At 35.9% G+C, this 15811-nt stretch overlaps 1 protein-coding gene across 1 annotated transcript; it reads right to left on the minus strand.

The window, feature by feature from the left end:
- Positions 1-6117: 6117 nt before the first annotated feature.
- On the minus strand, positions 6118-11203 carry LOC130716294 (probable beta-1,4-xylosyltransferase IRX10L). Its single transcript, XM_057566504.1, has 4 exons — positions 10649-11203; positions 7587-7975; positions 7197-7438; positions 6118-6861 (listed from the first exon to the last, which is right to left on the minus strand). The coding sequence occupies exons 1-4, from the start codon at positions 10752-10754 to the stop codon at positions 6348-6350; spliced, it is 1251 nt and encodes a 416-aa protein (XP_057422487.1). The 5' UTR covers positions 10755-11203; the 3' UTR covers positions 6118-6347.
- Between the last annotated feature and the right edge of the window lie 4608 nt (positions 11204-15811).

A 15811-nucleotide genomic window follows, 5' to 3' on the forward strand; every position in this document is an offset into this window, starting at 1 on the left:
ATAATCAAAAAAAAAAAATTATACACTAAAATTTTAAAGTAACTAAAAAAACTAAAACTATGTTTCTTCTCATAATTCGTATTTTAACATACTCTTTAATAAAATGATTAAGATCTATCAGTTTTATCTTTTGTAAACCGTCAACCAATTGAATTCTGCTAAATTAAAAAAAAAGTTGTTTTGTTTAAACCTTAAAATGAAATGAAAGTAATAATTCATCCCGCGTGACATGTTGTAATTGATTATAAGTGTAAAACTGTTTTACACTAACACAGCATATCTACTAGACTCTTAATAAATTGTTTGTTCCTTTTTGGTTACAAAATTGTTTGTTCCTTTGTCTTAAATTTATACTCATAAAATTTATAGCAATCATATTATATTAATATTAACTTATTTTCATCCTAGTACCTCATTTTTTCATTATCAGTGTATTTTATATAAATATAAACTAATTGCCAAAATTGTTAGACCTAAAATTACCTTTTTCTTCTAAAAAATAAAAATCCTAATACACCCAAATAAAAAATTGTCCCTTATTGATCATGCGTTATATTTTACTTTGTATTTTTTTTCTAGTACTTGGGTTGGGTTATATGTAGTTATTCTTTTTTATTTTCATGGAGCAAATGTTTACTCCTAAATTATGGAATGTTAATTGAGCGATAGAGACATAGAGTAGTTTGGTCAAGAACTTATATGAGGTACTTTTGAATTGAAAATGATAACAATCAATAAGTTTTAGTGTTTTACTGTTCAGGAAGGTGCGACCTAAAATCGAATGAGATGGATCGGGTCGTGTATGTACCAGATCGCGATGATACTCAAATGGGGTGGCGGTTGGTGCGGCTGGCGAAGCACTCCGGGGCGGTGGCTCAACTTGAAGCTCTCGCTTGCAGTGGCGGGGACGGTGGCAGATGCAGATGGTGAGGAAGCGTGAGTGAATAGATGTGAGTGAAATGGGTTTGGGAAAGTTTTGATAAAGGAATTTTTTGAAATGTAGAAGTGGGAAGAAGTGGGATAGTTAGTGGGGGTTTTGGGAAGTTATTTTAAAATGGGGTATTTTAGACTTTTTACATATTTTTGGGGGTCTGAATAGATGTGGGGGAGTCTGAATAACAATTCTCAAAACTAAAACATATATGTAGTTTGTGACGATCTGAGACCATTAAAAATGCGTTTGAAGACTTTTAAAAATGTGAAATTTTTTTTTGAAAACAAAATGAATATTATAAATATGAAAACCTGAACCAAAATAAAGCTCAAGACTGAAGTATAGTACAATCTGACCAAGAAATAAAAGAACAAAGTGCAAGACTCTAAAGTGCACAGAACCCACCACCAACCCACAAAATGGCCTCTAACGTATCCCATGAAGGAGCCTCATTAAAACCTTGCTAGGAAAAACCCAGTGGGATAAAAACCTAGCAAGGAAAAAGAGTACCACCAACATGGGAAAGTCATTCTGCATCTGAACAAGTAAACAAACCCCTAAATTAGTTTGAAATCTGAATGTTAAATGACAAAAAATGTAGGAAACCCCCAAGGAATTTCATGGACCAGATCAGCAGCAGTAGATCAACAAATCAGCACCAACAGCAAACTTGAAACAGGCCCAGTAAAGCAGCAAACCGCTGCAACAGCAACCCAGCCAAACAGTAACAGTAAAACTGCAGCAGCAACAACAACAAATACAGTCAACAGTACCAGCAACAGCAAACAGCAACAGCATCAGCAGTAACAGTAACAGCGAACAGCCAATAGCAGCACCAACAGCAAACAACAAAAAATAGCAAATGTATCCAAGCATGTCCACAACAAACAGCAGCAGCAGGGAAACAGAAAGTTAACAGCAGCACATTTAGCTCCATACATCCTGCATAAAAAAGACAAAACCAAACAAAAAATTCCTCATCCTAATTGCCCCACATACGACCAAACATGCTCCTCGCGAAAACACCCTTCCTTAGCTAGCTCATCTGCCTCCGCATTTCCTTCCCTGAAAATATGATGCACCCCACTACAAGCCACCACCGGGAGTAAATAATCAATCATATTCAGCTCATTGGTTAAGTTCTAAAGTCTATTCTTTTCCCCGCAAACCCATCCCACAGCAAGAGTTGAGTCACTCTCAATTTCCACGGATCGTACCATAAATTGTTGGCAAAACAATAAAGCATACAAAATGGCCAGGACCTCCGCCTCATGCGCCCTCCTAACCTCCACCTTTCTAGAAAATTTCCCCAACACCATCCCCGCACTATTCCTCAAAATTCCCCCAATGTCAGCTTGTCCAGATTGGAAAGAACCATCGACATTAAATTTCAAATTCATACCCTGTGGAGATTTCCAAGGCACAACAGAGTGAATAGTAGTCTTACCATCCAATTCTATTTTTGTGAATCCCCTTGCAAATTTGTCTGCACCATAAGGGCACTCTTTCCACCAAGCTTTTATCTAGGTGAACAGCAAAAACATGTGAGACTCCCAAACTGCATCTGCATCAAAAGGCTTATCATTAAAAATAATATTATTGCGAGTCATCCATACCTCCCAACATATCGCATAAGAAATCAAATCCCACATAATTCTTGAAGTACTCTTGCGCAGAAGACTCCATTCCTCAAAACAAGCCAGAATTGATTCTGGAACAATCCAACATACACCCTCCTTTTTTAATATATCAGCCCATAATATCCATATCTTCGAACAATGTAAAAATAGATGATACACCATCTTTGTTATAGACAGAAGAAAAAAAACGCATGCTGCCCCATTTTCTAAGGCCACTCCCCGGTGCTCCAAATTCTCCTTTGTAGCTATTTTATTTTTCTGCACCTGCCACAAAAATAAAGCAATTTTTGAAGGTAAAATAGGTCTCAATAATTTAGGGACAAACCAGCCATCCTCCGTGAACCAGCGAGCTTCAACTATATTACACAATGATTTCACACTGTAAAGCCCCATATTATCATGCTTCCAAATCAGAATGTCAGCATTCGCCCTCTCTCCCAGTTTAGGTACCAAACTCTGAAGAAGTGTCTGTAGCTCATGATACTGATGTCGTTCTCAGCCCAAAAATGTGTAATTTATAAGTCACAAATGTCGATTGTGTCATAATAACGGGATCCATAATAATAATATATGGCCCATTGCTTCTTCTTTTTCGTTATTAATTATAGTATCTTGCCACTGATAGTTGTAAAACTAATTTCTCGCCACATGGTCAACACATTGAGCGGTAGGAGGTGAACAAATGAATATTTTTCATTCATGAGAGTGGGGAATTGACCACTTTCTTAAGAGACAAAGTGATGAATCACTACATCTATTCACTTGGTTGCTCCTGCTTCTCTTTGCCATCACAAAATGTGATAAATAATATTTTCTTTACACCAAACACACTTATACTAATGGGATATTTGAAGTAAAAAAAAAAGATAAATAAGAGATATGATAGATAATGTGATTGAAACAAAAGAAAAATAATAAAGGAGAAAAAGTAAAAATGAAATGAAAAAAAAATAAAGTGTGAGTGAATCAATGCTGTAATGAATCACGCTCTCCCTCTAACATTGTTTTAGATAAACTAATTTACGAAAACACCTCTAACAGTTAACTTCCAAACTCATATAATAAGAGAAGGACTCTATTCACTTCAGGAGTAAATTGAAAAACTTACTCCAAATATTGACCATTGATTTCATTTTAAAATAACGGCTGAGATTGATGATTAAAATTTGTCACGTGACCCATCCACCTGTTTCCACCTTCTTCCTCGTTCTTCTTTGAGATTCAATTTTCTATTTCTCCTTTTCATTTTCCTCTTTCTTTGTCAATGATGAGATGTAAGTAAATAACACAAGAAAGGAGGGGGTTTGAGTTGTGTTCTTTTAAAACTTAGTTTTTCGAAAATAATATATGTTTTTGAAAACTTTTCATAAACGTTTAGTGCAGCGGAAATGTAAGCAGAGTTATCAGACGATCAACACGCACAGATTTATATTGGTTCACCCCTGAACGATGGGTTACGTCCGGTACTTAGCCACCACCAAGATTTTCACTAGCAAGTATCAAGGACTTCTCTAATACAAGTATTCTCCAGGACTTCTCCTACAAGTATTCTACAGGACTTTCCCTACAAGTATTGTCCAAGACTTCTCCTACAATCTTTACAAAGATCGTTTGATTCTACAAAGATTCTGTTCTTACAAGAGAGATGGTAGAAAATTTATGGCACTGGAACTCTAAGAGTTTTGGTTCAGATATATGACTTTGGATCACTCAAGAGTTCTGATTCTTAGAGAGAAATAAATGAAGAGATTCGACTCTTTAAGGTTCTAGGTTCTCTCTTTTTTCTTGCAGATTTGGTATTCAAAGATTTGACGCTAAAAGAATTTCTGTTGTGGACTTGAAGAGCTTTGAATGCTTAGAAGAATGAAGGATTGAATGCTTAGGGTTCTTGTTCTTTTATAGTCTTGACTCTCTTTCTCTTCTTTCTTCAGATCTGTCTTAAATACTTGTTTGCAACTGTTGTAGCCGTTGTGAGACAAATCCAACCGTTGTTCTAGCCGTTGTGAGACTAAATCTGTCTGTTGATTCAAATGGCTCCGGTTGGTAGATGCATTAAATGCATGCTACTGTTTAAGTCTATCCTTTAGCCGAAAAAAGTGATGTTTGTCAGCTAGTAGTGGCAATAGACTTTGGCTACTTTTCAGAAGTGAGACAATTGGGAAATTTGATGTTAACAGGTTGTCCTTTACCTCATTGGTCAGCGTGCTTCAAGGAAAGAGAAAATCTTCATGTGATCTCGTTTGAATCCTTAACAATTGGTTGCATTCTGACTTTATCTTTGACAATTGGTTGCATTCTAACATTTGTCTTCAACTTTCTGAATGATGAGCTGGCATTGAACAATCAGGAGCGAATGTGGCTTAGCTTGTGTCACATATGTTGCAAACAGTCTTGTGAAACTTGAATCTTGCTTTTCAGGATAGTTTGATGTTGAAGTACTTTATTCAAATTTGAATAAGTCCTGAAATTCAAATTAATTGAGAAACTTAGTTTTCATTAAAGTCCTTCTATATAAAAATTGTTAATGATCAAAATTAGATTTTAAAACGATATGATGCGTTTGAACTTAACAAACGACACCACCATAGTATGTGATTTGTTAAATCCAAGTAACCAATTCGATAAATCCAAAATTTCAAACATAAACAATTGTTTATTTGTAACCTTGAAGCAAATAAATTAAAGGTAGTTGGCATAACTTGACAGGACAACAATTGATGAATCAATAGTTTGTTTTATGCGAGGCAAAATATATATAAGTAGTGATCTTAAACCACCTTCCAAGTTCCAATTACCAATTGAACAACCTTCTAATTCAACAACTTTCCAATTTTTTGCATCGGATCCTTCATGCCTTTACGGTGGTTCTCGTACGAACATTGTGCAACAAAGATGAATACAATAAATAAGAATTGGCGATTAGCAGGAAAGCAAAAGCAAAGAAAAATATTTGGAAACGCCAAAATTATAAGGTCACATGAGAGGAATTAAGACAGTCATGAGCAATTAATCTCCATCGTTATATTTTGATTAAATGGAGGGTGAGGATAGGGAAGAGTTAATCTGAGTTACTCCTCGAGTGAATGGAGCCCACAAAATTAGGACACGTGGTTAATTTAAAATTAGCCCATTATAAAATTCGAAATATATTATACCAAAGAAAAGAAAGAAAAACACCAAAATTAATCAACGAATGGGGACCACATGGGCACCCCACACCATCCCAGCTAACTACAGAAAAAACAAAAATGTCACAATCACCAAACTAGTAACTTTCCTTGCAAAAGAATCCAATATCCTTAAAAAGAAATGAGTGACAAGGAAAACAAAAACCAAGTTTACCAAAACATCAAACCTTATTAATATAGTCACATCACACAACGAAAACTATTATTAATTCTTATTCTAGAGGTTAACCACTATCATCAGAAACAGGCAAACCTAAATAAGAAATCTATAATGTATTGACACCATCACCATTCATGATTTTTGATCTCCAAAGTCATAAGCCAGGTTGGCATGCAATAAACAAAGACAATGAAATTGACTCCTAAAGCAGGGGAAAATTATATATACCATAAGAGCAATCTGGCTACAAAATGGATTAAATGATCCAATGAATTGTCTCAATGAATACAAAACATAAAAATTTACAATGTCAACAAAAAACCATCATTTCAATTATAGACCCAATGAAACTTAATAGTACTAACCAAGATATGTAAAGAATCCTAATTGCCTCAAAAAGGTGTTACAACTTACAATTACAACTGTTACCAAGGTTTAAGGTCACCCACAGGACCAGCAGTCCAATTCAAAACCTTCTCCCCTGACTTCAAGAATATACTCCGGTCATGTGGTAATTTTCGCGCGAGTCCATTTAAAACTTGATGGAAAGTGTCTCCTGGCTGGGCAGGTTGAGGGAATAGCATGGCTTGCTTCATGGAAGGGTTGGCAAGCAATCTTTGTTTCCTCAAGATGACTTCTGGTGGGATAGATGTGAGTATGGTGTCTAACTGAGGGACATCCTTCTCATCAACAAACACGCCTATCTCTTCCCATGGGATTGCATCAGCAAATGGCAGAACAATGTCATCTGCAATTATAACAGGGATGCAACCAAATACCACAGCTTCGACCAATCTCGGGCTCCAAGGAGCCCAACCGAGTGGGCACAAGCAGAACACCGCTCGTTGCATGTCCTCGTAGTATGTGGTTGGATGCTCTGTGGAAATGTCAAACAGCGGATTGTCCTTAAAGTTCTCCCACACTGCAGCTCTTGCACCTCTGTGAGATAGTAAAGTCCAGTCAGTTTGAGCATTCAGGATCGTTGTTTTGTAACGAAATCATCAAGACATGGAGCCAAACTTCATGCATACTTTAATTACTTGATTTTCGGTTGGAATAAAGAACCAATTAGGAGATGAATACAGTAAATTCAATTATGTTTGACCAGATTTAGTTACTACTAAATACCATAATTACATAAATCAAAGTCAGTAAGATCCTTGCATTTTCAATAATGGTTCAAGGTCGTGTGCATATATTGCTACAAGAAAACATGAAAAGACTTGCATGTCTAAACTCCCTCATTTAAATTTGTGAGTTGCAATAAGACCTACCTTGCGTAGTAACCACCTTCAGGGTCATTTCCAACATCGTAAAACAATCCTCGGAAGTAAACAAAGATGGACCTGGGAGTATTGTCAGGAATTAGATGCGCATGCATTTTTTGTGGTGGAGCATATGGAGGAATGGTGATTGAACCCTCTTTCAAACACACATGATTCCTCTGTCCAAATGTTTGAACCAAGGTAGCACGCTGTAGCAGTGGAAGAATTCCTCTTTCAATTGCCTTCTCTTCCTGGAAAAATTAACATGACAGAAGTGTATGTTACAATATCCATGTATGATTCTGAGATGCTTCTCACAAGAAGACACCACATAATCAGTTCAAATCCAACTAACAGTGATCTAAACAACAAAATTAAATGATATAAACAAATTCTTACTTGATAATGGAAGCATGCTCCGAAGTCATGAGGGGTCACAAAGAAATGATCTGCCCCTTCTGTCCTGTTCCAATAAGGCCAGTTTGAAGAAATAAGCTGTATGGCACTTCTCATCATTCGAGGTGACTTGAAAGGTAAAGGGAGGCCACTTGGTGTCAAGTCACAGGTGGTGTATACAGGGGTATAAAACCAATCAGCTTCTTCAGGATTAAGGGTTCGGACAGCGCTAGATAAGAGAAACCGGTGCATGAAGATCTCAGCAGCAAACATATGAGTGAGGCATCTTGGGTCCTTTTGAAGAATTTTCTTATTATATTTGCTTGGAAGTTCATAAACAAAAACCTTTAACTTTCCCACCGGATCATCTTCCAACACATCACCAGCACTACCTACAATTGGTTCAACAACAAAATGCTTAGTAGTCTCATTTTCATTTAAATGACACACACACGTACACACAAACATACTAATTTTCAAATAACATAAATCACACAGAAACTTGAAATTTGAATCCAATTTATGCCGGGTACCAGAATTGGTAAATGCATGATATTGGAAAATAGTAGAGAAGGCCACTTAATAACCACTTAAATTTCAGGCAACCAGGAATGTGTGGATATATGACCGTGTGTGGGTATTTTCCGAGTTTTATTCCTCTTATACCAGGACCCTGTTCTAGCTTCTTCCTCGGTAAACTGTAATCCATTGGATGCTACTTTCTCATTATATGCATACCGTTATGAAAGTTGATTTTAATGTCTACATAATATTCAAATATAAAGACGGTAGGGAGAAACATCCATATTTACACATAGCATATGCATATTGAACACACTCAAATTTTACCCTAGCTGCAAGAAAAGGAGTAAAGGGATTATGAGGTTAGAACTAATGATTATTCATTCAGACCTTACTAACCATTAAAAAGAATGGCATTCGGCAGAGTTTCAAATTTTAATTTAATTGCATTAAGTATCTGTTCAGAAACAAAATATTTTTATTTTATTGTAACTATAGAAGAAAATAGTGAGGAAAACAGTGGAAATGCTGATGTTTTGATTCCGTGGTCAAAACAGACAAGTCTACAAGAAAACTCTTTACAGATTAAGGAAGGTCCCTCAAATTCAAAATTACAATAACCATCTGATATATATTGTTTAGTCAAAAGCATTTAAGTTTCACTTCATTCATCTCCACTTTCAATGATAAACAATGCTCGAAAAATGGCATCACTTCAATAATAATAATTTAAAACTGACAGTTACGATCAAACAACCAATTATCCCAAAAGCTTAAGCCGTTGGGTAAGGGCTAAATGAATGGTTTTATATTATATTCTAACACGCCCCCTCACTTAATAGCCCACTTGGGCTTGAAGCGTGGAGAATACACAGGTCCACCTACCATTTGCTGAAAATCCACTTTTTATTAGAATAATGGGGGGCGGCAAGGATCGAAATCTAGACCTTTGGTCATAGAGGCTCTAATACCATGTCAAACAACCAATTATCACAAAAGTTTAAGTCGTTGGGTAAGGGTCAAATGAATGGTTTTATATTACATTCTAACCGTTACTCCTTTCATTTTCCATATCAAGTAATAGATAACACACCCAAGGCTATAGGCATAAAAATCTAATAATCTTCTGAGTTTGAGAAATGGGAGAGTGGGGTCCTACTAATATGTTTCTCATATACAAACACATTTTAATATTCAATGGAAATATATCTTTTGCATGTGTTATCTTTGAAGTGTCTGCTACCTAGACATATATGCTTCTTCCAAACTCTTACCTATTGTTTGGTTTGCATGAGAGCTAGAGGATGAAAACTGAGTGAAAAATCCATTTTCAGGCATCTTTTTTTTGGTACATCATTTTTTTTCAGGCATCTGAATCAGAAATGAAAATTTGAAGATATCAAAAATGAAAATTTGAAGGAGATATCGTACACATGGGTCCCATTTGTCCCTGGTGAGGTGTAAAATGGACAAGACTAAAAAAATTGGATACTTCCATTTATGCCCTTCCTGCATTCATTTCTCATTTTCTTTCTCCCACTTTTCAATTAATCCAAATAAGTTGACAGAAAAAATTACTGTTCCCCCCACATTTTCTCTCCACCCACTCTTCCTCTTATTTTCTTTCCTCTCACTTTCATTCCCCATCCAAACACACCTTTAAGGTAATTGCTGGCACCTGTCCAAAATAAGTTCGTTATGAATGAAAAAGCCGAAAACGGAAAACTAGATATCAAACTAATCATTACTTCCCGCGCCCATCCTCGTCCTCATATTGTATATAACAAAGTACTGCATTTCCCTCAAGACGACTAAAGGTATGAATCAGGATAGGACATAAGTTGCATAACCAAAAAAAAAGACAGAGATCATCAAGACCTGCTGTTAGTCTAAATAATCTGAGACCACAGTAAAAATTGACTGTAACATGACCCTATGTTGATACATATCCCATTCCGATGTATTTCTTCTTCAAATACTTGGACCAATTTCAATACATGTAACCATTCTAGAATTCTGGCATTGCCACATATTACAACCTAAACGGCTACACGACATCAGTCCCTAAAATGGATAATACTGCAATGCATTGGAGTCGTCCCCACCCTCAATATGATTGAACAAGAAAGTGCATAGTATCTAAAGGGCAGATTTGAGTACACTTTGAAATTTAAGAATAAGTTGCTACATGCAATGCGCAAGAACCAATGTTTTATGATTCAAATGCTGAACAAGAAAATAACATCTCAAATACTAACAAGTCCACAACTATTTTCAGAAATATTCAAAGTAGATCTTAATCAAATCTAAACTAACCATATACAAAAACACCCCACTGAATACCATTACACCAAATGGTCAAACCAATGTGACAACAAACAGGAAAGAAACTAATCACAATTGAAATCTGAAACCCAAATTCAACATAAGATAACCAAAGTACCAAACCAATCAAATCAACAGAACTTAGGATACAGCAAACTCAGAACTAATTGAAATTGCAGAGAGAGAAAAAAAAAAACAAACTTTGAAGAAAACCTCACCTGAAATTCTCTCAGTGGGTTGATTCCGACCCAGCTCTACAGCACCAACTGCAAGAGCAAAAGCAGCACAGAGAAAACCAACAAAACCCCACTTCCAAAATTTCATCTTTTCTCACCCCAGAAACTCTATGATCCAAATAACCTGACTTCAGAGCAAACTGGGATTGTGGGTATGTCAGATATAGCTGCAACTGCAAAAAAGAGGAGCAGATAATATAATGAAAAAGAAGCCAATCCAGTATGGTTAAAACGTCACAAGCTGAAGTAGTTGTGAGATTTCTTAGCAGTGAGGCTTCATAGACTCATCCTCTGGAAGAAAGCGAAATGGGTTCTTCTTCCAGCAGCAACGAGAGGGACTTTTGGATTTGCTTTGAAGAAATAGGGACAGAGTTTTTGGTTTTCACCAACTTTGAAGAAAACAATGGAGGATTGAAGAAGAAGGATGAGGAGAAGGTTGGTGAGTTTTGCTGGTTGAATCTGGTTTTTGTGTATGCGCGGTTTGATGAAAGGTCAATCTCAGAGTACCGAAAAGGTACCAAAACTCAAGTACGTCACGCTGTGTTGAGTTCAAACCATTGAGTAAACCTTGTTTCTTAATCTTTTCTTTACCTCTGTGTCACTGTTTATGAACATGTGGCATGTAAGGACATTGAAATTTACTAGTTACTACCACATTGACCAAATTACCAGGTTGATACAAAGTTTGAATCTTGAGGGAAAAAAAAAGAGAGAAAATAATAATTTATTTTCTTCTCTCGTTATTAAAATAATCAAATTTGCAATATTCTCTTTATCCTCATTTAAAAGTCACTTTTAAATAATTCTCTACCGTTAAGGAAAGTAGTTAGTAGAAATGAATATGTAAAAAAAAAAAATTAGTTTCCTAGATTCATGAATTTCTCTTTCCAAATTTAATTTTTTTTAAATTCACACAATCTCTTTCATATTAAATATGAGAATAATAGTTAAAAAACATTAAATGTTCATTAATACTCAATAATTTATATTTAAGGAAAAAAAACTCTTAAAATGACTTATTAATAGGGAAAGAGAGTATTTTATTCTTAAGAGTGGGTTTACTTCGGCATGTTGGGCTTAGAAGAATTTTTAAAGAGCATAAGTCCAACATTTTTAATTAAATAGACTTTTGAAAGAACGCTGATCTTATTCTTTAATTAGTTTAACTTGATCTAACTCGGACTTAACGTAGACGAGATTGCAAAGGTTCTGACTTATTTCTATTCCTATAGTTGACATAAATTGATGGCTCATTTGATATGTTGTTATGTTTGATAGTATAAACTTATACAATATATTATGCTAATATCGTATCGTATATGTTTATCCATCAATCAACTCTTATGCATTAAAATGATAGATTATTTAATCCAACCTACATATTAGGGATATTGCATAATAAGATTGGGACATATAAATTACATGAAAATATTTAATCCATAATTACCATTGCCGCCATCTCTACTACCACCTCCACCTCCACTAGGCCACCACTGCCACCCACCACACTCTCCACCACTACCATAGCCACCTCCACCACCACCGCCGCCACCGCCACACTCTCCATCGTTGCCACAACCACCACCGCTCTACAACACTACCTCCAACACCACCCTCCACCACCAGCATTATTGTCTTATAACACTACCACCATCGCACTCTCCACACCTTCAACACTGCCACGACCATTGTCACAACTGTCACCGCTACCGCCACCACCACCTTTCACCCTCCATCATGACCATTACCACCATCAGAACCACCACCATCCTCTGCCACTGTGGAACCACCACTCTCTACCACCACCACTTTCACCACCACCACTACCAAAAATAAAAGTAATGTGCTTTTAACTAAAGATAATTTATGTTAAAATATTTTACTTTAATACTATCTATCATTATTCAATGTTTCACTAAACGTAAGTTTGTATTGATTTAATTTTTTTATAGGCAAATGTTAATTGTTAGAAATGTTAGTAAATTAATTTCTCTTTTGGGTTCGAATCCGATACCCTTCACCCCACCAACTCTTCTTTATTGATTTAAATGATATAATAAATTATACAGTGTATGATCAAACGTTTAATAATATTACATTTTTATCATATCTTATCACTTGATACTATTAAACTTTATACTATACAATATACCAATCACAATTGTGCATTGGCCTACCATTAATCTTCTATACAAACTTAAAAAATATATATATATATACAAAGAGCCATCTTTTGGGCCCTGAAATGAGAAGTTCGACCTTTGACCCAAAAAAAAGGAGTCATTTGGTAGTGACTGTTTGACTGAATTACCATATGAGAATATGAGTTTAAGACTTAGATCCATGGGCTACCAATAATTGTCAAAATTCAACCTAACCCTCTAGATTTTCCAATGTAATCAGGAGTTGTTTTAGATGTCCATTCATACTAGTCTGCCGTGTTGGAAGATCTTACAATAAGTGGAGCTCATAAATACTTGGGTAAATCTCACTTTATGAGCTACTTGGGAAAAAATTCTTGGAATATAAGTTTTCCAAAAGGTGTTGCTTAATTTTTTTTATAAGCAATATGAAATATATTGAATAGAAGTATAAGGGATACTCCAACCCAATACAAGAGAAAATGAGTAAAAAATACAAAAGTGATAGCTTATACAATTCTATCAACCAAAACCACCTATTAGTATCAAAGCCTACCACCCACCTCCTCCTTGGTGAAGGGTTATAGAGGTCATGCCTCATTAAAACCTTACTAGGAAAAACCTCTTTAAAAAAATCTGGTGAAGAAAAAAGAGTACATGAGAGCTATAACCAAAGGGAATCACCAAGGAGGCCAATACAATAAGTATACAAAAGAGAATGAAAATCCAGCTCCAAAATCAAAACCCTAATCAGCAACCAACAGAGAAATATCTAACCAGATGCACACAACACCATCCCCATGCGATTAGATTCCTACCTCACAATATGTATGGTCTGTTGCTTGATAGTCTTTTTTTTTATTGAGGAAGTTGCTTGATAGCCTTACCTTGCCTAAGTGTTAAGCTTTTGAAGAGCTATATACTAATGTTCACTTTGAGGTGGCAAAGATTCAGGTAAGGGAATTTGTCTTGTGGGTTAAGATTGGGCTTTGTTGACCTTAATAGATTTTTTCTGGTCCTTTCTTTGTCTGCAACCTGCTACTGCTGTTTTGGTTAATCTGCTACTACTTTTAGCTCAACAACTTTTTTTTGGTGTAACAGTTAACACTACTACCGTGTGCACTGGTACAGACAAATATTAACAGTGAATTTAAGACAAAAAATAAAAGTAATTTTTCATCTGAATTAAAATGAAATTTCAGGTGCCCACTAGGGTGGGCAGGTAGCAGTTTGGTCCATCGATGGACCACTATTCTTTACCATAGATATAATAATATTTTAAATCTGTGGCCAAGATCAAGAACCTTGAACCTGGCACTCCGGTCAAGAAGGCAGTACTTTTATAATTTTGAAAAATTGCTAAAGCACCCCTGAACTGTCTGTACCTTTGTATCAGTATAAGCATGATGTCATATTAAGTGACTTGAGTGGTCCCTACCCTTCCCTTCTTCTATACCTCCCCTGCTGACATTGATTCCTGTCCCCTTTCCCTTGTCCATTTCGTTTATTGAAAAAAATCTGAGTCTCCATTGATTCTCCTTGTGAATTCGTGAATTGATGCATTCTGATGATGACAATATCAGATTGAATTGATGCACATTAACCGGAAAGTTTTGTTGCATGAATTGTGTTATAGGTCAGATTTTACTTCTATCACATTTTGATTATGGAACCACACAACTAAAATGTCAGATCTGTAAGACAAAGCTATCTTAATTGTGCTTGCTCTGATAAAAATGTTGAAAATTGATTGTTTGTGTCCACAATTATGTTTAAGTAAGTAAAACGTTAAACATACAGTTTAAATTCAGAAACATAGTGAAAGTGACACAGTGAAAATAGGCTGAGAAAATTAGTACGAATAACAGTAGTAAGTGGTCTGTGACAAGCATCACACGGTTGTTCATAAACAAGACAACAAATTCTTAAACATAGGCTAAACAAACGATTAAGCTAGACAGACATAGAAATGTTCAACTAGGCTAGTTGTGGTTGCGAGTGACACTCATGACCAAACGTAGTTGTGTTGGGAAGAATGTAAAGAACAACTTGTTTCCAGAAGCCAAGTCTAATTCCTTGCAAAGCCCGTACCATCCCATACATAAGTAGGCCTCATTCTTGGTTCTTGAAGTTTGACTAATTTCACAATCTGCAGCATGATTTGTATTCAACACCTTCACATTTATGGTTGACATTCCTTCAAGTAAGATTGTCTTAGCAACCCTAGCAGGTAAATGCTGGTACAATAAAAGACAGCATGTATCAAAAGATGTAATCCTAAAATGTAAAATAGAATTGAATTGAAGCGAGTTCAACTTACCAAAGGGCTTCTACCTCTCGCCATCTTATCATTCACAACCTTGACCCAATCGTTTGGGTCATCAAAATCATCATCATCATCAGAATCAGAGGACAGGTTAATCACCTCAGGGTATTGAATCTCAGGTCCTCCTTCGTAAGAAAAAATCCGGATCTCAAAGGTGAGAGGTTCCACATACTTAAAGTAAACCAGAGCTTTGTCCTTCAATGAGTAAAATTCTGCAAATTGATGCAATCCATTGGTGAATGCAGCCCTCCCATTCCTTAAGCTTACGGTGAATTGCCTACTATTTCCATTGGGGTCTACTGCTTGTACATCTTTGCCACGAATAACGTTTTTCCAATGAGAATAGAATCTTGTACTTATGTAGATAAAATCCTACATTTCAATGGAGGACAAGTGATTTTTAAGACGAGGCAGACATTATTCCGACATTATTATGTGTGTGCATAGAATAGTAAGAAACTCGTAGAATAATTACTGCAAAATTGGTTGATAAGGTTTGATAATACCTGATTGCTTATCCAGTGCATTCCAAATCCCCTGTAAAATGGGTCTGCAGCCACTGTTCTCGGAGTGTCCATGATAATGACTTCACAAGAAGGAAAAATGATTAATGATTTTGAAAATAATGTTATGGTAAAAGACAAAGAGAAGTAAGCAATGCAGAATCCAAACCCACGT

Source organism: Lotus japonicus, chromosome 1 (assembly GCF_012489685.1).
Source record: "Lotus japonicus ecotype B-129 chromosome 1, LjGifu_v1.2".
NCBI lineage: Eukaryota > Viridiplantae > Streptophyta > Magnoliopsida > Fabales > Fabaceae > Lotus > Lotus japonicus.